This window comes from Ailuropoda melanoleuca, chromosome 7 (genome assembly GCF_002007445.2).
Source record: "Ailuropoda melanoleuca isolate Jingjing chromosome 7, ASM200744v2, whole genome shotgun sequence".
NCBI lineage: Eukaryota > Metazoa > Chordata > Mammalia > Carnivora > Ursidae > Ailuropoda > Ailuropoda melanoleuca.
In genome coordinates this window covers 52380373-52406682 of record NC_048224.1, presented here as the reverse complement: position 1 = coordinate 52406682, position 26310 = coordinate 52380373, and the positions used below count along the sequence as shown (strand labels likewise).

General features: G+C 49.0%; 1 protein-coding gene across 14 annotated transcripts in view; it reads right to left on the bottom strand.

The window, feature by feature from the left end:
* Nucleotides 1-26310, bottom strand: part of RALGPS1 (Ral GEF with PH domain and SH3 binding motif 1) — a 255617-nt gene that overhangs the window by 180921 nt on the left and 48386 nt on the right. For 12 of the 14 annotated variants that reach the window (XM_034664532.1, XM_034664533.1, XM_011221139.3 and 9 more), the window contains one exon: nucleotides 2222-2305. In XM_034664532.1, coding sequence (XP_034520423.1) covers nucleotides 2222-2305 — 84 coding nt within the window. Of the gene's footprint in view, nucleotides 1-2221; nucleotides 2306-19305; nucleotides 19464-26310 lie in introns of all 14 variants that reach the window. The other 2 variants (XM_034664538.1, XM_034664536.1) reach the window with 1 other exon arrangement.

The following is a 26310-nucleotide window of genomic DNA, read 5'->3' as shown; positions in this document are numbered from 1 at the left end:
ATCAATATGAACAAATCCCAAAGGACGCAGATCCCACAGAGAAGCAGGCAAGCCCACTGAGTCTGACCAGGACACTGGCCACTGGGTTTCTGGTTTGGCCACAAGAAGCCTCAAATCTGCTGGCAACCTCCTTCCAATCAGCTGATCTTCACGGTCCCTCTTATTTTCCTCAAAAACATTTGGATGTTTACTACATGCCAGACACTGCACTAAGAGTTCTTCATATACCATTTCACTCAATCTCCAAGCCAACTCTGCAAGGTGAGTCATATTATTATTCCCATTTACAGATAAGGAAACTGAGGCTCAGAAAGGTAACTGACCTGCTTTCCTTATCTGGAGTCTGATGGGGAACTTTGTTCTCACATATGAAAGTCTGCCAGGAAGGGATGCCAGTCAGTTCATCTCAGAGAAAGCAGCCCAGTGGCTGACCGGGGCTGGCTGCTGGCCAGTTTTCAAAACAGAGCTACGAGGGCTGTGTCCAGAACCCGCTCACTCTGAGTAGCTGACAGGCCGGCAGTAAGACCATTTCTCAAAGTGTTCTGTTTGGGAAAATGCGACCACTTCTGGCTCGCTTCACCCACTTGGTCTGATCTGGACACAGTGCAATTGTTCGCAGAACAAGCTGCACCACCCTTTGCCAAGCTGACCTGGCCTCCGCGTGCAAGGCAGATTATATCAGAGCCCCCAGCAGCCCTCCTCCAGGAGCTCTGTGTCTGGTCAGAGGTGCGACTGAGCTGGCTCCCCGTCAAATAGTTTTGCTAAGGAAACTATGAATCCTCTGATAGCGTGTACACATCTGTTTTATTTCTTAAAGCCTAAGCTTGGTTGAAAAGGGAGATTTTGAAAAGAAAGAAAAAAGAAACAAAAGGCTTGAGAACTTCTCTTTTCAAAACAAACAAGTACATACAGCCCCTACTCCAGATGCATCTAGACCCTTCTTAGTTCCTATTATAACAACAATAATGCTAACTCCAATCTTGATCTTCAGATGAAATGCTGGTGCCTCTCTGAGGCTCTCCCCATCCTTGGGTGGTAGCCAAGGCTGGGGAAGCCTGGGGAGGGCTGGGCAGTGGTGATGCATAGGGACCAGCATTTCTAAGCAGGGAGGCCCAACGGCAGGGACGGCCCAAAGGGAACCCAGGCCCATCACCCCGAGGTCCAGTCACGCACACTATGCAATCTCTAATCCCCTGTCCTCATTTGAAAGAAGAAAGAAGAAAAGCTGTCAACAGCACCATTTGGGGGTTTGGCCCACTCAAAGGGGGTCTTACAAGGTAGCTTACTAGCAAAGATCACATTCTGGCAGATCTGGATAAGAAGCCAGAAGTCTACTGCCCTGAGTTGGCCTAAGCCTCCACCATCACTCCCTTACGTGGGGGTGCAAATATTCATACCTGGAGCAAACGTTCTGGTTGGACCAAGTCAGTTTGCAGCAGTATGTATGGGGCCAGTGGCCTGGCCATCAGGCACTCAAAGAAACTCAATTCAACAAGTATTTTCTGAGCATATCATTCGTTCATTTCACACATATTTACTAAGGGTCTATTATACGCCTGACATTAAGCAAGATGGCAGGAGGCGCAGTGGTGAACAAGATAGAGCCCACAGACTGGCATGGAAGGCGGAGGTGAAAGAGTTCCACAGAGTGAGCACAGATGAGCAAAGGGCCACATAGAGACAGCAGCACAGGGTGCAGTGAGTGAACGTATGACAGCGAAGACCTCACACAGGCTGGGGATTCATGGAAAGCTCCCTGCAGAAGTGACATTCAGGCTGATGAGACTGGGAGCTGAACAGGGAGGAAGAATTCTGAGCTGAGAGGACAGCACATCTGGGGGCCTGACGGGACAGGGAAGAGAAGGAAGGCCAGCCCAAATGGCTGAAGCCCGCGGAATAGGGGAAGGGACAAGAGATGGAGCTAGGGGGGTGGACAGAAACCAGACCCACTGTGCAGGACCTTGCAGGGCAAATTAAGGGCTCGAGCCTTAGCTTGGGTGGAATTGGAAGCCAATGAAGTGATTTAAACCCAGGAAAGATGTGCTCAGTTCCACCTGCTGTGAAAAAAGGACCGTGCAGGCAAAAGGACTGATGGGCGGGGTGGTTTGGGAAGAGGGTTTGGACCTCGGCCAGAAGCCTGGGATTGAAACCTGGCAGGGTGCCCAGACCACAGGGGACAAGACTGCTACCTGGTCGGGCACACACAAGGGGTACTACTTACCTGGTTAAACCTCCGTGTAAAGGCCACAACGTTGGGGGCGAGACTATGTTTCTCCTTCTTACTCCATCCACAGCTGGCAAGTTCCTAGGAAGGACAGAGTCAGTTTCAACAGTGATTCTTCCTAATCAGGATACAAAACACACCAGGGGCATCTAAGTGGAATGTGGACACGATATGGGGAAGAGCCGAAGCCCTGGCCATCCTTTTCTTCACCAGGGTGGGTGAGGGTTCTCCTCCTCTGGAGAGAAGGGCTGGATCTGTAGATGGAGGTGCAGCCTGGGACGCCCCCCCCGCCCCCGCCCCGAGGTGAAGATGGGAAGTGGGATACTTTTCTCCATAAACCCAGCTACATTTCTCAGGACTTTAGTGCCAAAATATCCTTAACCGCAAGCTGCCTGTCTGTCAGCTCCCCTGGGACCAGAAGTCCCTTCTGAAAGCAACCTGTCTGAGAGAGGGCATAATGTGTTAGCTAGCAGGATTCATCTCCCCAGGTGAACTTAAAATTAAAATATGACTAAAGGATCTCAGAGGTCATTGGCCACGCGATATCCTCCATTCCTGGAATCAGAGAACGTCCTGGCCCAAGCCCACTAACTCAGAGAAGCTTCTGGAACTACCTCACACCCCCTTCCCGAAGTTGGCCCCTCCCATATCTCATACAACCAACAGGGGGGCAGAAGGAAAGGTTGCCTTTAACATCTTCTTCACGGGCCTTGTCTCTTCTTTCCTAGCAGTAATCTGAATCCTCATATTACTTAAATTTTACCCATCAGTGAGGCTGGTTCCTACCCAGGGGAGCTAATAGCAGCACTCTACCAGGATGACTTGGGGTCCCTGAGAGAACCAGGGAAAACCCACTACCCAATGCCCAGCATGCTCACCTTGTGGCTTGGGAGCCCTGGCAAAGAATGGAAAAAAGTCTGAGTTACAAGCCCTCCTTTTAATTCATATCAGGCCTTGCTATTATTAACAACGTTTTTTTGCCACACATATGGAACTTTAATAAGATCTTTAGTGAGAGCCAGCTGCCCACCAGCTGGAACAGGGGTCTACCAGGAAGTCAGGGAGGGCAGTGGGAATGGCTAGAGACAAAACTTGTTGGCTGAGCAGCTGTGCCCAAAGTGCTGTGCCCTACGAATGCTTCTCAGGACCCAACTATAAGCCACAGAGGGGCGGGCATGGTGTGAAGCCTGGCTGGACGCAATAGACAGCTCAGGATACAAGATACAATGGCCTGGACCCGAGAGCGCTCAGCCACGAAGCCGGGGCTATGTACGCGGCTCCTCTTCCAGCTGCCTCCCTTCTGCAAATGCACCATTCTCCTCCCATCACCCACACGGAAAACACTACCATCCCTGACCCTGCCAAGTCCTTCGCATCTTCAGTGCAGACCCCAAGTACCAGTAATGACAAGGATGCGGACCAGTGCTGCCATTCAGCAGAAGCCCGTGCATGTCAGTCAGGTGCCAGCCTCCACACGTCTCCTGTCATCTCACAGCACTCTCACTGCCTCCATTTAGTAAAGAGGAAGGGCTCAGGATTCTTCCTCTTGAAGGAATACCTTGACCCTATCTCTTTTCAAAAGTAGGCGTGAACCTCTCTGAGATGTAGGATTTACAGTTTACCATGATTCTTCCCATTCTGAAAATGTGTATTCAACCCGCCTCAGTTACACTGACTTCTCCTCCCCTTTAGAACATACACTTCAATTGATTTTGCAAACGTGTATCACTGCCCTTTCCAAGTTTAATTGTGAGAACAAGAGCCTCCCTCCTCTGTGGATCCCAAAACCAGTCCTAGAAAGGTATGGGTTACAATCAGATAAAAAAGAGAATTCATGGGGCGCCTGGGTAGCGCAGTCGTTAAGCGTCTGCCTTCAGCTCAGGGCGTGATCCCGGCGTTCCGGGATGGAGTCCCACATTGGGCTCCTCCGCTGGGAGCCTGCTTCTTCCTCTCCCACTCCCCTGCTGTGTTCCCTCTCTCGCTGGCTGTCACATAAATAAATAAAAATCTTAAAAAAAAAAAAAAGAGAATTCATAAACCTGGCAATCAAGGACTGGGGCATGGTTGTTGCCCAGTTTCTGGCTGATAGTTACTTCTTTTGTTTTTTCCCTGAATTCTTTAATAGATAGCAAAAGTTATATACATATACGTGTGTGTATGCATGTGTGTGTGCACACATGTGGTTTATGTGTACACACTTAATTAAGAGTCTGTAATGTCATTTAGAATTAGACAGACCCAGCCCCATCCTGGCCTCCACACACCAGCTGCATGATCTTCTCGGACACAATCTTCCCAGAATCTCAATTTTCACATCTTAAAATGGGTATGACACTGTATTTATCTATGAAGCTCAATATGATGATTAAATGAGATTAAGACATGCAGAGCACTTAGCACAGTACAAGTACTCAGTAAAGGTTATCTCCCTTCCCCTCCCGAGAGTCCCACTGCTGTCAGACCCAGCAAGAGCTCCAAACACCCTCTACGCTCCCCCACACCACGCTCTCATTGGGATCTTAAATTATTAACAAAATCTATTACTATTTCTTTCTCACTCTGCTGATGTCATGCACACAGGAATCAAAGCAAGAACTTAATGCATCTGCCCTACATTTATTTGATAAGATCATTTCTGAGACCCTGATTCATAAATGGTTTGTGCACTTCTTGGGTTTTGAGAGACACATAATATTCAAAATTAAAGCCTCAAGAGAGGAAAACACTACGTTTGATAAAATGGATAGAGAAAGGCCTTAAGAGCCAGAAGACCGTGTTCTGAATCCCAGCCCGGCCACGTACTTGCAGGATGACCCCAGGAAAGTTAACCTCTGCCTGCACCGGTTTCATCGCTGATGAAACAGGGACACCACAATCAACTCCACAGACTGGTGGCAGAGACTGAAAGAGGCAAAGCCTGGCAGAGGAGGCGACATGCAGGGCACGGGTCTGGCTCACAGCACTGGCAAGCAGCATTTGTTGAATGAATGGAGTAGGAGCATTCCTCAGTGTTGAAATCTCCCAAATTCAGGGCAGAAAGGTTTATCAGGATGTCAAAAGAAATAAGACCATTCTATCTGCACTAAAACAAGTCCTGGGCCCAACCTCCTTGGCACTGTTCCTCTTCTGTGTTTGGCCTTATAGGATTACAAGAGATTCCATCTGTGTGAAATGGGTTTGGAAAATGTGAAGTTATAGAACAAAACTCTTGCAGTCACTAATGCCTAAAAAAGGTCTACGCTATGGAACGATCTGAGTGTAATTAAGTTAAAATTGACTGGAGGAGACGAGGCTGTTCTAGAAGGAGACATGGGGCTGGGCTGAGACTGGTGGCCCGCATCCCTGGTGAGCCACTCAGCCGCCCCTGGGCTGCCACACACCCCCTCCCAAGGGCACTGGGGCCCTGATCTCGGCCAGTCTGTCCTTGGCTCAGAGTTCTCTGCTGAGGTCAGCTGGATGTGAAAGAAGAGTATGAGCCTGTATAGTCCTTTGCCAGCTTCCTCTGGGGCCTCTCCTCTGTCACGTGGATGCTCCTTGGCTTCATCAGAGACAAAACAGAAGCTGTGAGAAGAAAACTTTCTGCCACCAAATGTGCAAATTCACCTGTGTCCTCTCCCTTCCTCAGCTTCAACGGAAGAGAGACCCTTTCCTCAGGGGATCTGCTCTCCTGGGCACTGGATCGCATCTCCTCCCCTGCTCAGAAACCTTGCCCACAAGCCCTCTCTCCTCCCTGCACCTTCACCCCCTTCCTCTCCATGAAGAATAGTGATAGGATGATAACAACAACAGGGACAGTTATGATGAAAGACGTCTTTTCCAGGCCTCCAGGCTCCTCCGACTCCTACTCTTTCTTCCCCTTCCCGATGCATTTCCTGAAAGGGGTGTCAGTACCGCTTCCCTCTCCACCTCCTTCCCCACCTGCCCTGCTCCACTGACACTGCTCTGTCCTCTATGGATGACAGCCTCCTGGCCAGGCAGCTGCCCTGCCTCCTCCCGCTCCCTGTCCCTGCCCTTCAGCACCGTGTTCTCTGGTTGTCTTCTCACGTCTCATAACCACCATTCCCAGTCTTATTTTCCAGTTGCTTTTTTCTGTTCCAGCACTTTCCCCCAATTCCACTTAAATCTGTCCACAGTCGTCTTCTGTACTGTTCCATGTCCACAGTCCTCCCCAGAAGCCCACATCTACTGCCATGGCTCCCACTGCATGTCTGTGCCCAGCCTGGGCTTCTCTCCTGAGACCCAGACCAGGATATTCAGCCACCCCCTGGCCACACCTCGTTGGTTACCCCACAGGATCCTCAACGTCAGTGGGCCCAGAACCCAAAGGAGTCTGACCAGCTGCCTTAAATAAAGACCAAAGGAAGTTGGTGCCAACACATGGCCCTTCCACACATGTGCTTGATTCTGACTGCAATCTTTTCCAAATCACGTTCCTAAAACGTGTCCACATGGAACATGCATCACTTTAAGGAAAGGTCACTAATCTAACTTCACGGAGTGCTACCAGGCTGCTGCCGGCCAAGAGCCCCACATTACCATTTTGCTCCCTCCTCCATGTTTCTCCCCGTTCTTCCCATTCTAATATCTGGAACAATCTTCAGAAGAACTGGTGGGACAATCACACTTGGCCAAAGGAGTTCTAAAACACCCCAGGGAGTAGCTGACCCACTGAGGCAGTCAGGGGGACAGTGCCAGTTTCGGGGTTGGGGTGGGGTCTGACTAAGGAGTAAGGCATTTTAGGGCCTAGACTCTGGTGACATGGTTAAGAACAGGCAAATAGGGGCTCCTGGGTGGCTCAGTCGGTTAAGCGTCTGCCTTTGGCCCAGGTCATGATCCCAGGGTCCTGGGATCGAGTCCCACATTGGGCTCCTTGCTCAGTGGGGAGCCTGCTGCTTCTCCCTCTCCCTCTGCACCTCCTCCCTGCTTGTGCTCTCTCCCTCTGTCAAACAAATAAAATCTTAAAAAAAAAAAAAAAAAGAACAGGCAAATAATAGAGGGGCTGCCATTGTCCTTCAGGGACTGTCAGGCCTTATCACCCTCAAGGAAGTCACAGTAGCCAAGGTGTGTGACACCCACATGCTCCTAGCATGGAAGTGGGGGTGCTGGGGCTGGAGGTAGGAATGATAGCTCCTCCATGGGGGCTTCCCACCTGGAACCCAGCAATGGGGCTGGCTCTGGTCTCAGGAGTGAACTGGGAGGGCACAGGGTTGAAAAGAGAGGGACCATGGAGTCCAGCAGTTGAGAGGTCAGATGCCTGGGGCTGACCTTCAACCAACTGGCTCTGGGATCCTGGGCAAGTCACTTCCACTCCCAGGGCCTGACCTTGTGCACGTGAAAACTGACAACGATATCCACCTCTCTCACAGAGTAGTTATAAGGAGTGACTGAGATGATGTTTGTCAACTGCTTAGCATAATATCTGATACATTGTAAGTACTTTCAATGTGTTTCTTAAATAAATAAAGTAATGCTCAGGGGAAAAGGCAGCATGGAGCAGGTGGGAGTAGGGGCAGATGATCCAGGCCGGGAGAGATCCTGCAGTCTGATGGGGATAACACCCAGAAGAGCAGTCCCTGGGCGGTAGGATTCCCAACTACGCCTGGGATGAAGGCCAAGCTCCAGCCAGATAAGCAAAAGCAAGATTTACTGACTACCAACTTTGTGCCAGGAACTGTGCTAACACTTGACATGTGCCATCTCGTGTCATCCTCACAGGACCCTCAGCGCAGGTGCGACTGCAATCACCTCCGGTTTCTAAATGAAAAGCAACATAACAAGTAGGTGAATTAATTTGCCCAGGCCACACACGCAGTTGGTGATAGTGGGAGCATGAGCCTGTCCTCACCAAAGCCAGGACAGAGCTGCAGGCCTCACGTGGGACTCCAGCAGGCTCCCAGCCTCCAGGAGAAGCCGGCGGTAGGAAGGAACACAAAGCAGAGGCTGGGCTGAGAACAGCAAGACGGCCAATGTGGCCAGAGCAGAGGGTGGGAGGAGAGGTGGTAACAAAGGAAGTGGGTGGGAGGCCAGGTCATCCCCAGCCTGGACGGCAAGTAAGGACTGGATTTTATTTTATTGAGTAGGGTGGGAAGGCAACAGAGGGACTGGGCAGAGATAGCGCCCAAAGCCTCACGCACGTGTTAGGTTTTATTCCCCTGATAACACGAGCAAGAGAGTGGCAGAGTGGATGTAAACCCCTCGAGTGCTCTTCCACTAGACTAGAGTCTAGTTGGTACTATAATCTCATATGTGGGGTATAATGTTCTCACGGGAGGGCAATTCACTTTAGTAATTTGAAATAAACACCTGCAAGGACTATGTGTGTATGGAGAAAGCGGGGAGGCAGGGCCCCAGGAGAAATGAACATGAGGGCCTCCAGAAGGCCTCAGAACCCTGGCTGGCCAAACCACAAGAGGAGGAAAGAATCACTGGGGACAAATGGGTACCTTCTTTGGCATCAGAGTATTGTCTGGGGGGCAGAGATCACTGAATGAATACAAGTAATTCATCTTTCTCAGCTTTCAGTCCTACTAATTTCTATAGAATAACAACTCACAACCACTACTGTTTCATCAACTCCTCCAACTACTGTCTGGGGTTAGGACACATGTAGATTTAGGGTCATGAAGATGATGCAAATTTCCCAAAACATTCCCTATCCAGCCCTAGTACTGTGCAGCTCGGCACAATTAGAACCAGCTGTCAACGCAGGGCAGCAGCCAACTGCAACCCTGTGAAGAGCCTCCTGTCCATGTGACAAAGAAAGGGCCCCCGTGAACAGAAGGGACAGGAGCCACCGGCAGCACAGCTCACCTGGATTCCCAAGCCCAATACAAGGCCCGTGGGGCCACCTGTTCGTTTTCCACTCTTTTGCTGGGGACTGTGCTCAATTCCCTTTCTCCATATTCTTGGGAAATGCTTTTTCCAAGTAATAGCATTCAGATGTCTGCTTTTAAAAACAATACACTTTGGCTTTTTTGATTAGGGACCCAGTAAATGTTCAGGACAGAAAACCTGGACAACACAGAAAGCCCGTAGAAGAAAATGAAAACCATCCATTAGCCTAAAACCCAGAGAAAACCAGAGTTTACACTTGGTCAATAATAAGGACAATAAGAACAACAACTAATATTTATTGAGCACTTACTAAGTGCCACGTACATCAATCATTGTACACCTGCTTGTCCATTGCTCGGTGAATCCTCACAACAACCCCAGGAGGTAAGTACCATTACTGCCCCATTTTGCAGATGAAGAAAGGGAAGCCTAGTTGGAAATGTTAAGCAATTTGCTCAAATCCTCATCTGTGGTCAGCATGAGAGGCAAGACTCAAACCTAGGTCTGTCTGTCTCACAAGCCTGGCTCTGAGCCACAGAACACCTCTGTCTGCAGGGCGGTGGCCACGCCCCACGCACAGGCGCAGGGGCACACACACACGCACACACACTTGCTCGCTCCCTTGAAAACCGTGCTCCTGCCATGTCTGGGGCTCCTCAGCCTGCTGCTGTCCTCACAATGCTTCCTCACATCTCCCCAGCCCTCCTTTTGCAGAGTTGTTATGACACGCACGATACCTCCTAGAAACAAGTCATCCTCATTGTCCCCTGTGGGTCTCCCTCTGAGTTCTAGAAGGAAATTTTAGCTTGCCCCTTCGCTCTGCTTTGGTTTTCCACAACACTGCATCTGCGCTCACTGTTTCCACGGCAGTTTGAATTCAGGAATCACATTTTTTGGCACAATCGAATCCTCCATCATCTTGATCTTCACATGCCACAGGGTCACCCTGAACACTGCTGGGAACGCAGAATGAAATTTCTGCAAGTACCAGCTTCACGGGAAGGCACAGGCTCGGACCCAGACTTCGCACTGCCTTCCATTGATTGGCCAACTAAAACTTTTCTATGTCTGGTGAGTATGCTAAACACCATGTCGGAAACTGGAAAAGTTAACTCAGAGGTTCCAGGGCCACATGATTTTACCAGTGAGTCCTCTCAGACTTTTAAAGAACACTGAATTCTAATGCTAAATAATTTATTCCAGAGCACAAAAAGTGATGGGAAGAAGCCCCAAATGCTGACACCTAACAAATACAGAGCAAGGGGGAAAAGAAGGACCCCATGACCTAGCAGGTTTGTCTAAGAAATACAAGAATAAGCTAATATTTTGAAGACTATTAACATAATAACAGCACATCAATAAATCAAAGAAAAAATGTGATATGGTCCTCTCAGATACTGAAAGGTAATTAGCAAAATGCAATATTCCACTTGAGATTTTAAAAAGAAAAAACAGGGGCGCCTGCGGGGTGTGAACCCGGCTTGAGATTCTCTCTCTCCCTCTCCCTTCTGCCCCTCCCCCCACTTACACACACTACCTCTTTCTCTCTCTCAAACAAATAAATAGTTGAAAAGGAAAAAAAACAAACTTCTTAGAAGCTTAGTAATATGCATCTCAAGCCAACAGCCATCCTTATAGTGAAGCGAAGAGAAAAACCGCTGGAATTTGAATGAAAACGAGAAACAACAGGTGGTGCGTGAGGTTCCTGGTCTGAACACAGAACACAGAAGACGATCTGCGCAGCTTTCTTCATTCTCGTCAGGATGGTACATTCGTTACCTACAACGGACCTTCAGGCATTAAGCTTGACTTTCTCATGCATTTATGGTGGAGGAAGGCCTACGAGCTATAACCCAGCACTGGTCAACAGAAATACCACACAAACCATGTATTTTCAATGTTCTAATAGCCACATTAAAAAGGGGGGGGGGATAGGTGAAATTAATTTAACAATTTATTTTATTTAACTCAATATAGCCAAAATATTATCTTTCTGACCTGCAATCAATATAAAATATGATAAAATATTGATGAGATAGTTTGATTCTTTTTTTGTACTAAGTCTCGGAAATCTGGTCTCTTCTTTACACTTATGGCACACTCCAGTTTAGACAACAGCGTTCTTACCAATGTACAAAGTCATGACATGACATTAAAATATAAGGTATACTGGGGTGCCTGAGTGACTCAATCAGTTAAGCATTTCAGCTCAGGTCACGATCTCAGGATGGTGAGATCGAGCCCCGTGTCAGGCTCCAGCTAAGCCTGAAGGATGCTTGAGATTTTTTTCTCTCCCTCTCACTCTGCCCCTCCCCACCCCTACCCTGCTCACTTACACTCTCTCTTTCTGTCTCTTTCAAAAATAAAATAAAATAAAACATAAGGTATATTCATTGAAAAGGAGGGGTCAGGATAGGAGAATGGAAGACAATCCAAGAAGCCTCATCAGTGGGGCCAGGGTGAGGTGAGGAGCCACGAGAGACAGACCCAGAGAGGAAGGTCAGCCTGGGACAAGCAGGAAGAATAAAAGGGTGATGACCCTGCACATGACGGACCCAGGTTCTTTATGCCCCCATTACGTAAGTTCTGTCCCCACCTCCACTCCCCATCCCTGCAAAGGGAGCTGGAGCTTGTCACTAAGAGGTTAGGTAGGTCCAGCCACAGCTGTTAGAAGGACACGGGTTACAGATGGAATGACATAAATTCAAAAAAGACGGAGAAAGACACGTTGCAGTTCACACGGGCGATGTCATGCTTTTATGGGGACTCCCTAAGTCAGGAGTGCTGGGTTCTAATCTCAGCTGTGCCTGAACCCCCTTCGAGACTCTGGGGCAGTCCTAACCTCTGTGGGGGCTCAGTTTCCTGTCTGTAAAGTCCAGTGGCACCGGATGGTCTGTAAGTCCCTCCCAGTACTCCCATTCTACGAGCAAAGAGAAGTAGAGGCCACATGTCTGGCTTTTTATAAAAACACTATTAAGTAAGACCTGCCTCTGGAGGCTGCGTGACTGCAGTGGTTTTCCTTCTCCAAGTGTTTTGAGGGGGTGTGAAGAGGCTGAGTCTGAGAGGCCATTATGAAGGGGTAGGAGTCTCCAGGCCCCACAGGGACGGAGTGGACATGACAATGTGGTGAGGCAGGAGACAGGAAACAGCTGTGGGGGAGGCGGGCTGGGGCAGATGGGGGCTCATGAGCAGAAAAAACACAAATGACCAGTGCAAACTCAGGTTCCAGAAAGAAGGGGAGGGAAGCAGGGAGCAAGAGAAAGGGGAGAGGGAAAAGGGAGGGGAGGGAAGGGAAGGAAGAAGGAAAGAAAAGAGAGAGAAAAGACAGCAAAAGGCATTCCAAAGCAGAAGGGCTCAACCGCAGGCCGGCTCTGGCGGTGGAGTGCGGCGGTGAGAGCTGCGCGCAGGCGGCGCAGGGACGAAGACGCAGAGCTGTGCGGGGCAGGAGAGGAACTCAGGAGATGGAGAAACAAATGGGTAGCACACGTGAAACATCCCACACATTTTCCATGCTCCTGACAAAAGGCAGTCTCTGAAGATCTACAAGTCAGGGGCACTCACGGCTGGCTGGTCAGACAGCGAGCAGGCAACCCTGGCCACCTAACACCTCGGACCCATCTGGGGGGCTGAGACCCAAATCGTGTGGCCCCGACTCTCACCAGACAGGAAGAGAACATGGTGGGGACACATGGAGATAATCAACCACTGGCCTCATGGCTCGTCCTCATTTTGCAAGGCAAGCAGGGTCCTTCTGGACAAGCTCAGTCCTGTTTCCAGCCTGAGAATAATAATACTAAAACAACAGTAACAACAGAAGCAAACAGCCTGCTGACTGTGTGCCAGGCACTAGGCTAAATACTTTTCCTACAACGTGTCCTGTAATCTTGAATGATGGCATCCATTGGGAAGGGCTATTATTTTTTATTTTAAGTCATCTCTACACCCACTGTGGGGCTCAAATTCAGAACCCCGAGATCAAGAGTTGCACACTCCACCGACTCAGCCAGCCAGGTGCTCCGGGAAGGGATTTTATTGCCCCCAGTTTACATGTAAGTAAAACTGAGATTCAGAGAGGGTAACTAACTCATCCAAGGTCACACAGTAAATAAATGACAAAACCGGGATTCAGATCCAATTTGCCTGACTCCAAAACCCAGACTCTTAGCCACTGTGCTCTCAGCCTGGCCAAGCATTGTTACCACAATCTTCCACCAGCATTCTGAACACTACTGACTGACGATCTACAAAGTAGATGGCAGTACAGAGGATGCGACATGAAAAAGACAGGGAGGGAAGAGAACTAACTACAGCGTACTGCCTGTTTCCTACTTTCCAGGTAGTGTACAATGTACTTTTATCTACTTTATTTTGTTTAAGCCTCAAAGGCAGACCACGAAGTAACATTTTTTTAATGTTCTCCGGGCAGTGTTTAATCAGGTATACTTGAATATAAGACAAATTTCTTCACAAAACAAAATATTTTATATGCTTAGAGTTTTCTAAGCCCCCTTTTTTCAGACAGCAATAGAAGCACCTCCTTATTAGCACCCTATTAGGAAGATAATATTTTGAGCTCTGCAGAATTGCGTGATTTTTTTGTCATTACTAGAATAGTTTCATGTATATTTTTCTTTTTTTATTACTGTAGTTGACATATAATGTGATATTAGTTTCAGGTGTATAACACAGGGATAGACAATTCTAGATACTCTACATGTGACTCAAGTATACATTGTCACGGTAACGGTAGTCACCACCTGTCACCATACAACGTCATTACAATATTACTGACTATATTCCCTACACTATGCCTACAGTGCTTACTATTCCATTTTATAGACAGACCATCTGAGGCTCACAGAGATGAAATAATTAATGCAAGGTCATCTAGATAGCAAACGGCACACACCAGAGCCTGGGCTTTTAATACAAAAAGGTCCCAGAGGGAGACTGAGGTATGAGCTTCGATAACCAGACAGGGAGAGTGGCTCGATAGGCTTCATTCAAAAAAGGCCGATGGGGGAGGAAGAGGCTACTATAGAAAATGATGAGTCTGGAGGTGGCACAAGAGCCCAAGGCTGTGCCGGCCCTCCGGACAGCGCCCCCCCCCCCAGCTCCCTGCGGCGCCAGGCTGACGGCAGGACGGAGCAGGGCAGAGCTGCAGAAGGGGCCACGGGTAGAGTGATCACTCATTTGAGATTTTTTTTTTCAACCCATCACACTGAAACAGTCTTCTCCCCCACCCATAGTAACTTGTTTTTTGATCACAAGCAGCTTGAAGCCCCTGGACAGAGCAGGATTTTGGGAAACAAACCAAGACTTTGATAAATTCCAGCAAGGCGACACAGTGCGATGTGTTACAGCGGTGTTGGGCTGTTCTGACATTCCAGCCGTCTGACGGTGACCACAGACGGCTGCTGCGCAAGGAGACCGGGAGGAACGGCTTTCAGAAAAGCTGTTTCCTCTCCTGAAAGGCTAAAAGGAAAAATCAACCTTTCAAATGTTTGATCTATACAGGGATACTTATTTAAATTAAGTGTGAGGAAACCTTTCAGACACTAGAGCCACAAGCAAGCCTCTGCTGGCATGAAACCACCTTTTATACGGGAGTGAGACTGTGGCTTTGGTCCCACCCTCGGGCTTGGCCAGCTTCTTGACGCTGTCCCCAGTCCCCATCTAATCAGTAATACCCAGCCAGTCTCACCCAATGCCTCCTCTGTGCCAGGCACCATGCAAGGCTTGGGGACTGAGCATTGAACAGGCATTTGCCTTCCAGTAGAGAAGACAGACATTAATTATGAACGTGTTATGAGGCACCTAAGGATAAGGTCAGAGTGTGACAACAGCGTACCAGGAGCTGGCTTGGCTAAGGAGCAGGGACTCGCACTCAGTCAGATAACAGAGAGGACTGTCATGGAGGGCAGCATACCCAGCAGAGAACAGCAGGTGCACAGGCCTGGGGGTAAATCCAAGGACCAGGGTGGAAATCAAAGTGGGACTGAAGCAGAGGAGTGAGTGCGGAGGGCCGGGGGGGGGGGCTGGGAAGGGATGAGCCAGGTCTCACATGGCCTGTGCTTCCATCTTACAGACACGGGACTGATCCTAAGGGGAAACGAGTGGAAGTTTTTGAAGAAGTTCAGGGATGTGGACAGAGATTTGAAAACTGCAAGGTGCAGTAGAGTGGGATGGGGCAGATGTGGGTATAGAGCTGTCCTCTGGGGGATAAGCACATAAACTGAGGAGGCGGTGGCAAGACGGCAGCCCGAGGCTGGGAGGCGGCACTGCAGAGAGAGCCAGAAGGTGATGAGATGGGGTGCAGGGGCTGACTAGGAGCAGAGAATGTGAGAGAGAGGAGGCGCCCCTGACAGACACCACGGTTCTGGCCCGACCAGGTCAGGACCACAGCAGGGTTCCAGGGAAAGAACCAAAGGTTTGGTCTGGGGCACGCCATGGCTATAGGGCCCACCGGACTCCGGCTGCTGCTTAGTCAGCTTCTTGAAGGAAGCACAGCTCTACCGGCCTACCGACCAAGTTCCAAGAACCCTGGGCACAGCATTCAAAGTCTCCATACTGGGGCCCCCTACCACTTGTCTAACTTTCTACATGCCCTCCCCCTCGCCTTCGCTCTAGCCAAACTAACTGGCTACTGGTCCCTGTGTGTGACCGCTTTCTTCCCAACAGCCTTACCCACGTTCAAGCTGCTCCTTCCCCCTGGAAGGCCCTTTCTCCCGATCTTGTGTCCAAATCCTACCAATCCCTGCAGGCCACAAAGAGGACCCCCTCCAGGATGCTTTGCCCACTGCCCCAGCGAGAAGTGTTGGCTCCCCTCCCAGACAGTACGTGGTCCATCCCCTGTAGTGTGGCCCTTATAATTATTTATAGAAATTTCTCACCTTTCCCATTAGACCAGGGACTCCTCATTCATCCTGCAGTGCCTGAGAACACCAGGCAGGGAACCTCACATGTGGTAAGTGCTGGACAAGTGAATAATAAGCATGGAGCCCACTAGCCCAAGCAGGCCCCAGGGACGCCTCAGCCAGCCACAGGAAGGGTGTCTGGAAGAATGTCCCTTCTAATTACATTCAAATCTACAACTCCACTCAGAGACCTCAAACATGTGGCTCCCTTGCACAGCAGCCTTCCTCCAGACACCACGCACACTCAGCACTGCAGCTGGGACCGCCCAGTCCTGCTCTGGCCACCGACACATCAGAGGGCAGTGGCTTGGCACCTCCTACAGCCTCACCATCACCTCCAGGGGTCACCTGGGGTCTGAAATGGACTGTGGGGACACTGCAGGCAGGGGCTGGCCAAGAGGAGGGAAGGGCAGCCGAGGAGCAGCAAAGTGGGGCAGGGCTGGGGAGGAATGGTACGAATCTGCCGCACAGGGACGGGCCCCGGGCATAACATTTTGAGAGCCTTCCCTCTCCAAAAAGTTTATCCACAATGCAGAGGGGAGGAAAAGGAAAAAAACAAGAGATCACAACTCATTTTATGAGTAGGTTTTATCCAAGAACCTCATATTTTCCACTGAAGGAAAAGCCGATCTACATCTAAACTTTTAAGACCTACACTCAAGAGAAAGAAACAATCTTCAGCCATAAATTAAAAGCTTTCTTTAAACTCTCATTTCCCAGGAGAGTCGGGGCTTCGCAGCCCTCCATGCCCCAGCAGTTGGGCCCTGCTGTCCGCCCGTCTAGTCAGAAGGCAAACAACACAGGCTATTTGTAATGACAGGCAAACACTAATGAATTTCGGAGCACGACTGGTGCTTGCATTTATGGATCATAAAATCATCTGGCTTCTTCTCCCCCCGTGCTGACATGCCAATAAGGCAACCCTGAGTATTTACAGGCAGGAAGGGGCTGCCAGGACCACTCTGTGAGAGGGAGGCCGGGGGTTGAGGGCGATGGCTTGTTAACCTTCCCATTACATACAAACCCATTTTTATGCTCTTAGATTCATAGCCTAAACCTTGGCAAGCAAAATCCCATTAAATGGTTATTTATTTTTTTAAACATCTTGGGGTGGGAAAGAGAGTCAACCGAACTGTCCCAATTGCCTAAGGTACAAATCTAGTCAGAAGTTACAAAATGGCTTTTAAAATATCAGCTAGATATAAAGAAGGATTTAAAACGCAGTTAGATTTTTTCCAGTTAAACATATAATTTGTTTAATACACCCTACTAAATTGTGTCTAGAGGAAAGCTACTTCCATAAAACATAGGCTTTCAGTCTAAGAACAGCACACACGGGCTCAGCCACCAGGGCAGACCCCCTCATTGCCCAGCCAAGGCAGAGCCCCATCCCAGCCACACTGCCATGACCACCCGGGAAGAAGGGACCACGGTGGCTTGGGACTCCTTCCAACCAGACGAGGTCTGGGGGAGCCTCTACGCAACCCAGATGGCCCAGACTGGCCACAGGTTATTTGGGGCCCTCCAGAAGCCGACCCTCATTTCTCAAGGAGGAGCACATCAGCGACAACAGGAAGAGTTCTAAAAGCAGAATGAGCTCCTGTGTAAGGGGATCTTTCTTGACCCCAAATAGCTGTGTGAAGCTCACTTCCTAACGGCCAAGTGTCCCCACATCTGACCTAAGCTATGTCCGAGCGAAGTCTATCTAAACACGGACAATTCAGAGCCATTAACTTGCAGGAGCCATCACTCATTCAACCAACTCCTCCCCAGGCCTTACCCCCCTTCTCTGGCTCTGTTCAGAAACCTGCACAATATGAATGTGAAAGGCACCAGCCAGAGCAGATTGGTCAGAACCACAAGGTCCCCAAGAAACAAATGACATATTAGGACAAGGGGAAACTGAAAGACACTGGTTCCCCATGACTTGCATTTTGGGGGTGTCTGCCCAGCTCTTGACCATTCTGGGAACTGCAACTTGTCCTCAACCCCATCACAGGCATATCACCTCCAGTGATACAAAGCTGACCCCCCTCCCCGGGCCATTAATAATTCCTTGTGTATGGATTTGGAATCTAGAAGGAGGAAGAGAGAAAAATGTCAGCATGTAGGGCTCAGGAGCCCTGGGCAGCCATGTTGTGTCCCCCTTGCTGGTAGGGAAGGGTCAGAGGAAGCCAGTGGAAGTCCCGAGAAAAAGAGGAGGAAGGGCAGAGGAGATGAAAGACTAGAGTCTGACCAGACTTCCAGGCCCAGAGTCTAGCCTCTCTCCACTTCCAGGTTCCATGAGACACCACTGAAGGTTTACAGTAAATTCCCCTTTTGTCAAGCTGGCTTGAGCTATTTTCTGCTACTTGAAACTAAAAACATCCTGACTTACCTGGTCTTCCACTGATCTGTTCTCAGCCCATCAGCCTGGATGGTCTCAATGAAGACAAGGGCAAGGAAGGGATGGGAAGGCCTGATGGAGGCCAAGGCTTGGACAGCCCCTCTTTCAGGGACACCAAACAAACAAGAGTCCAGGGACCTCCTTTGGAGAGTCAGGAGTCAAGAACCATAGACCAGGGACATGGCTTCTGAGGGATTCTAGAATCTGCTGACACTCCTGATATACAGTTTTGCTTTCCTGCTTCCATCCAGAGGGGTTAGCAGTTAAATTTCCACAAAATCAGGGTAATCCTTCAGAGAAGTGGGAAGGGTGAAGGTTAAGTGAGTATCCTGTCCAGGCACCCTGCTCTAGGGTATGAAAGTTTCAAGAAGGGAAAGCTAGCCTGAACCCTGAGGCTCAGGGACTCAGAAGAAGTGAACTGCGTGAGGCTACCCAGCCACAAGTGGAAAGGCCAAGGTTTCAACCTAGGTAGGCTAGAGACCAAAGTCCATGCTCCCAACCTAACTCCTTTGGTAGATTTCACCTGCCAACTCCTTCCCTAGGGCCTTGGGCAAAGAATTTCAGACCATCAAGAAAATAATAATAATGAAGTTGGACCTCTTCCCTCACCCCACCGCCCACCAGAGAGGCTATTTACAACACAATTGTCAATGAAGGGTGGTCCTCTTGGATTGTGGGGGGGGCTGTAGGTGCTGGGGTAGCTGAACCGTTCTGCACTGGGAAGGGAGATGGATGGTCTTGAGAGAGGAATGCAGAGCTGGGAAAGCCAGAAGAGGCCAGGATCAGCTAAGGGGCCCACAATGATGGTACATCCAGTGGATATTTTAGAAACAGTGGTGCCTACAAGGCCTGTTAAAGCCACTGCAGTAGCTCCCAAGGTTCCCTTTCCATGAGTCTCCGTGGCTCCCTAGCACTTGTGTACTGGATTCTTTGGGAGAACTTACAGCAGTTGCCGCCATCACCGTGGTCCAGCATAGAAATGGTGTATGTGTCAGAAGCAAGCCTCTGGGAACTTGTATGGAAAGAAAGCTCTGGCCTTCCTAAATCCGTAGAACTGGGATTCAAGATTCAAGACCAGTTTATATCCATGTCAGAGAGACATCTGTGTGATGATGATGACGACAACAATTGAGGGAAGAAGAAAAAGAGGAAGAGTAGGAACACCATTAGCAAACCCTGTACTGAGCATTGATTATGTCCCAGCCACAGTGCTAAGTAAGGATTTAAATGCATTACCACACAAACCCTCCCAGTAACCCTAGGGAGTAGGTACTGTTGTCATCACTATTTCACAGATGAGATAACGAAGGCTTAGAGATGCTAAGGAACCTGCCCAAATTCACACAGCTGGTTTGTGGTGGAGGCAGGATCTCAAATTCACATGTCTGAACCATAACTCATGCTGCTAACCAGTACGCCACAGAGTCTCCCCGAAGATACGGAGCTTGAGCCCTGACTCCTCCCTTTCCTTTCTGGAGGGTTCCTACCCAAGGGATCCTATCAAGATGCTCCTCTCCACTCGGCGTCTCCCCATCTAGCTGCTCTGGTGATCACTAGGGCCACTTCTCTCAAGGCTGCCCCATCAGGGGTTTTGGTTTCCCAACTTCCAGGAACACTCTGGCCTCTAATGAGTCTCCAGTGGCATGACAGCCCCTAAGACCCATTCATAAGCCTAGGGGTCCTCCTATAGACAGAGCCGGGTCAGCAGCCCCCAGGAACCTAGAATTCTGCAGGAGAGCATGAGGATTAGGTCCACAGAATAGCCCCAACTTGCACCTTCTGGCACCAGGCACCTCAAATTCAACACACACAAAACCACATTCTCCAAGTGCCCCACCACCCCCTTCATCTGCTTGATTCCTGGCCACTCAGTTGTTTGGGCCTCTCTGCACATGACCCAGCCACGCACAGCATTTCTTGCAGGCCTTTGTCCTCCCTGTCTTGCTCTCTCACCTAAGGCCTTGGTACCTGCTCTTCCCTCTGCTGGAAATACTCCTTCTCCTCCCCTTCACCTACCCAACTCCATATCATTCCTCAGGGCTTGGCTCATAGATCATTTGTCCAGAGAAGCTTTCCTGAACCCCCTCCGTCACCCTAAACCAACTCGCATGCCCTTCTATGCACTCCTGTGGCACACGTAACTCACCAACAGTAGCCCTTACTATTCCTTACTGACGTGCTTCTTGAATAGGCTGTCCTCCGTCCCTAGACTACAAGCAATGTGCAGGGGTATCACCCTAAGGATCGAATGTGTTCACCTTTGTATGTCCAGCTTCCGAATAAGGACCTGGCCATAGTGGGCACTGAGTAACTAATTCCTGACTGAATGAGAGGTACCCTTTGTCAACTGGCAGGAATCAAATGATTTGTGAAAAACTGAGTTTTCCAGACAGTGGAGGTTCAATTCTTTAAGCACAACAACTTTTTATTCAGTGAGTCAATGAAAATTAACTGAACAAATACTATGTGCCCAGCACTGTGCCCAACATCTGAGACACAAAGACACCAGAAATGGTCCTGCCCTTCAGTTTCAGAGTTTTTGGAACCTAAGGAAAACTACGGGCTCCCTCCCCAGTAAAATGTGAGTAACACAATCGTGAAATTTTGTACACAATTTATCTTAACATTAAATCTAAATGGAAAAATCTCAGAGATTATTTCTGACTTTTTCTTTTCTTTTTTAAAATATTTTATTTATTTGAGAGAGAGGGAGAGCACAAAAGGAGAGCGAGAGGGAGAAACAGACTCCCTACTGAGCAGAGAGCCCGATGCAGGGCTCGATCCCAGGACCCCAAGACCATGACCTGAGATGAAAGCAGATGCTTAACCCACTGAGCCCCCCAAGCAACCCTCTGATTTTTTCAAGCAAAAATGAAAAGGAATCAAAAGAAATTCCATCCTGAAAAGAATCAAAAGAAATTCCAACTGTGCCAAAAGGGCAAACACAAGCCATAGTGTGGCTCCTGCCTCAGCCTGGCATGAGAGAGGCAGTTACCACGGGCTGACATGTGGACCCTTTACCCCACCACCTGGCTCTCCCCCTGACCAGCCCTATGACTCTGGGCACATCAATGAATCCCTCTGGCCTCAGTCTTCTCATTTGAAAATGAAGATAATAAAACCGCCCACCTTATAAAATCGTTGTGAATATTCAATGGTTCAGTTTATGTAAAATTATTAAAATAGTGACTGACACATGGTAAGCACTCAAAAAATACAGGTATAATTAATACTACTGAATGTAAAGTCAATAATGTAAAGCGTTCCTTGACATTCAATACCCATGATGCTCCTCAACACATGACATGCTGACATTCGGTCAGCTTGGCTTTTTTGTTTACCAACAGCTGCTAAGAACCCTGACTCCCAAAGGAAGGCAGTGGCCCACCAGACCATCATTCCCACAGCCCACTGATGAGAGTCATCGAGTGTCAGACGTCGAGGACTAGCACCATTCTCCACGAATTTTCTAGCTGGGTCAATGCCCCATCATTTTCTCTTCTCTTGAGCCACTGAGGAAAGCAATATAAAGGTCTCCTTCACTGATGGGTTGTCCCCAAGAAGGACTGTGTCCATACTCCCTCTGCATGTTTGGCTGAGCAGCTGAAGCCTTCCAAAGAGAAGGACACCGCTTCCAGGTGTCTCCAGATTTCTGCTGCTGAGGGCTTAGCATGCCTCTGTCACTCCCAGGCTGCACAAACATTTCATCCAGCAGCAGAAAGTTTACAGATTTGCCCAGCCCCATCTCCTCTTCTAGAGGGCAGCATGGCCAAAACGGCCCATTTTTCAGAAACAACTATAGTGGTGAACTGATTTACCTCATTCACAGGGCCAAAAATATCTAGTAAGGAAGCCAAGTCATGAATGAATTCCTCTTTCTCTGTTTTGTGTGTTTTCCTTTACTTTCAAAGAAAAAAAAATAGAACTTCAGTTTGAAGTTCAGTCAAGTACTTCAAGACCTGTCCTTTGGAGAGCCAGTGAACTCCTGCCTAGTCGGAGCAGCTCTCTGTTCCGCTCCATTTCACAGCAAAACCTCCCGAGAAGGCTGGAACCCAAGGCCCCAGGACCGACAGAACTGCAGGCTTTCAAAGCAGGCTTTCAGGACCACTGAAGTCTTGGACATCAACACTGGCACAGAAAGTCCCAGCCACAGTGGCAGGTGGGCCTCCTTGCTTCATCAAAGCTGCAAAACCAGATGTGTGGCCAGACAAAGCAGATGCTTCATCCATGCAAGATAGCCTTGACATTCCTTTCAGTCAAAATTGAGTTTGGCAAAGAAACGGACTGCCATTTTGAACACTTGGAAGTTTCCCAAAGGAGCTCACAATATAAGAATTCTTTTTGGATTTTGACAACATACAGGTAACAGAAACCAAAAGGAGCTGATTGATGCACCAAGATTGTCATTAATAGTTTGTGCAATGAATTTCAAAAGAAATGGCACAGCTGCTGATTCTTTCCATGGCCTACTTCAAAATACCAGCAGACAGGTCGGCTCTTCTAGAAATGATATCATTTGACACAGGAACTGCTTTAATCTCTTTCCTCTGCTCTGAGTCACAGCTCAGCTCAGTCAGGTCCAAGTTACGTGGCTTCACCAAGTTCTCTCCTGTCAGGAGTGACTTCTTTGGCAATTTTGAAGGCTGTTTCAAAACAAGGCTTTTGTGTTTGGGTAAGTCCAACTTTTGGAAAATGGCAGGCCTTTCCAAGTCAAGCCTCCTTCTCCCCAGTAAGGCTTCTTCCCTCGTCCCCCCCAACTCCCACCATGCAGCTTTGGGATTTGTGAGAGCTCCCTCCCCCGTCCAGGCGTCATGTGATCACTGCAAAGCATCCTATCACGAAAGCCTGAATTTCTGGTTATGAAAGTAAGACCAAAGATTACGTAAGCTTCGCTGCACTCTTTCATTTGACATTTTCCAACTTAATCTAGGATCGATGTAAACGCAAACAGGTGCACATAGTCATAAAGGTAAGGTACAATTTTATAAATCCCTTTCTCAGAGAAAATGTTATACAACAGAACACAGTGACAGTGAAGACTGTCATCACCCAGATGTATGTGGTGGAATCTTACGCCATCCTACACACTTTCAGAGTAGAATGATACCTTAATTTGAGAAAAACAACTTTTTTTCCACAAAAGATAGTTTTCAAAATAAAAAGTTTTCAAAATAAAGAAGGAGACTTTTGTTTCTATTTATGACAAAATAACTAGTATCAGATTAACTATAAAAATTGCATAAACTGGGACCCCTGGGTGGCTCCATTGGTTAGGTGTCTGACTCTTTTTTTTTTTTTTAAAGATTTTATTTATTTATTTGACAGAGATAGAGACAACCAGCGAGAGAGGGAATACAAGCAGGGGGAGTGGGAGAGGAAGAAGCAGGCTCCTAGCGGAGGAGCCTGATGTGGGGCTCGATCCCATAATGCCGGGATCACGCCCTGAGCCAAAGGCAGATGCTTAACGACTGAGCCACCCAGGCGCCCCAGGTTTCTGACTCTTGATCTTGGCTCAGGTCTTGATCTTGAGAGTTCAGGCCCCTCACTGGGCTAAAGTAACAACAAACACCTGGCCATTTACAGATAGAGAGCCACCAAGCCAGGATTTGAGGGCCCAAGACCCCAGAAGTAAGGCAAACACACGGAGGTGAGCTCTATATTCACTCTTATTTCATCCTCTGACGATGATTGTGTTGACAAAGGTGCAGAACAACCGAAACCCTCACACTGCTGGTGAGAATGCAGTTGGGGTAACCACTTTTTAAAAAAAGATTTATTTATTTATTTGAGAGAGACAGCAAGAGCAGGGGGGAGGGGCAAAGAAGAGGGAGAGAGGGTCTGAAGCCGGGAGCCTGACACAGGGCTCCATCTCATGACCCTGAGATCACAACCTGAGCTGAAACCAAGGGTTGGACGCTCAACCAACTGTACCACCCAAGCACCCCTGCGGTAACCACTGTTGAAACAGTGTGGCAGTATCTACTAAGCTGAACATACACATTCCTTGTGACCAAGAAATTTCACTCCTGGATATTATACTCATGAGAAATGAGTGTTTAACAAGACATGTTCAAGGATATTTGTAACAATATTATTCATAATAGTCCCAAACTGGAAACAAAGTATTTATCAACATTGGAAAGAGGAAATAAAATGTGGTCTACCCACATAATGAATGGAATACTATACAGAAATGAAAAGGGATAAAACTCCTGCTAACACACAAAAACATGACAAATCTCATGCATATTATGTTAAGTAAAAACAGGCAAAACGTATCTGCAATAGGTTTCCACTTATATTAAGTTCACAAACAGACTGAACTACTGATAGTGACAGAATTTCAAATAGAGGTCACACTTGGGGCTAACAGTGACTGGGAAGGGCATGAGGCAGCTTCCCAGGTACTGGTGCATTCTATATTTTGATTCAGTGGCAGCTATATGGTCTGTTCACTTTGTAAAAATGCACTGCGTTGTATTCTTAAGATTTATGCACTTTACTATATGTACTTTAAAAATCTCTTTAAAAGACAGTAAGAATGCATGGGATGAAGCTAAAACAATGCTTAGAAGGAAATTTATGGCACTAGACACCTACATTAGAAATGAAGAAAGGTCTCAAATTATTGACCTTAGCTTCCACTTTAAGAAACTAGAGGAGCAAATTAAACCCAAAGTAAGCAGAAGAAAGTAAATAATAAAAAATATGAACAGAAATCAATGAACTAGGAGGAAGTTAAGATGGCGGAGGAGTAGGGGACCCCTTTTTCAGCCGGTCCCCTGAGTTGAGCTGGATAGGTACCAGACCAGCAGGAACATCCACGGAATCAGCCTGAGACACAGGAAGATACATCTGGATCTCTACAAATGAACATCTCCAGCGCTGAGTATCGAGGTACGAAGCGGGGAGCCGTGAAACCGCGCACAGATATCGGAAGCTAAACAGAAGGGGGAGGGAGCCGCCGTGTCAGGGCGCCGGGAAGCGGTAGCCACCTGCAAGGGGGAGCGGACAGACCGCGGACCCGCACGCTTGAGACAGCAGGCTGAGAAGGGAGCTCCGGGAGCGCACGCGGGACGGCTGGCGGTTGGCGGGCCACCTGCACGGGGGAGCAGGCGGACTCGTGGATGGCACCCACGAGACAGCAGACTGAGAATGGGAGCTCCAGGAGCGCGCGCGGGGCGGCTGGCGGGCCACCTGCACCAGGGACCTGGCGGACCGAGGACCCGCACCCTGGAAACAGCGACTGAGTCCATGAGCCGGGAGCGTGCGCCACCAAGCATCTCCGGAGCTCCGGTGTGCTCACTGGATTCAGGCTGAGACCGGGAGCTCCGGGAGCGTGCACGGGGCGGCTGGCGGCTGGAGGGCCACCTGCACGGGGGAGCAGGCGGACTCGCGGTCAGCACCCGTGAGACACCAGACGGAGACCGGGAGCTCCGGGAGCCTGCGCGGGGCGGCTGGCGACTGGCGGCTGGCGAGGTTGGAAACACAAAGGACAGAAATGCGCCGGCCCTGGAAGTGAGGGCTGGGACGCCGAGTGTGGGGCGCACAGCCTGGGATGCTGCAGGGTTGAGCAGCACCAACAGAAACAGAGTTAAAGTGGCCAGAACACCAGTGGAGAACGATCTGCGATCCCTCTGTTCCGAGACAGAGGCTGAATTTCAGCCGCTGCTGCTCTGACTCTCAGAAGAGGCATAGCAAACCGCCAGGGAAAGCCACCAGAGAACAAAAGCCCGGAAATACCGGCTCACAGGGTGCCCATCCCCATCCCCCCTTGCAGGGGACACGGAGACTCTACCCAAACAGGGTTTTTTGAGTGCTGGCCGGCAGGCCCCTCCCCCAGAAGGCAGGCTGAAAAATCAAGAAGCCCACAACACAGAGCGCCTGAGTGGCGCAGTCATTAAGCTCCTGTCTTCGGATTAGGGTGTGATCACAACGTGCCGGAAAGG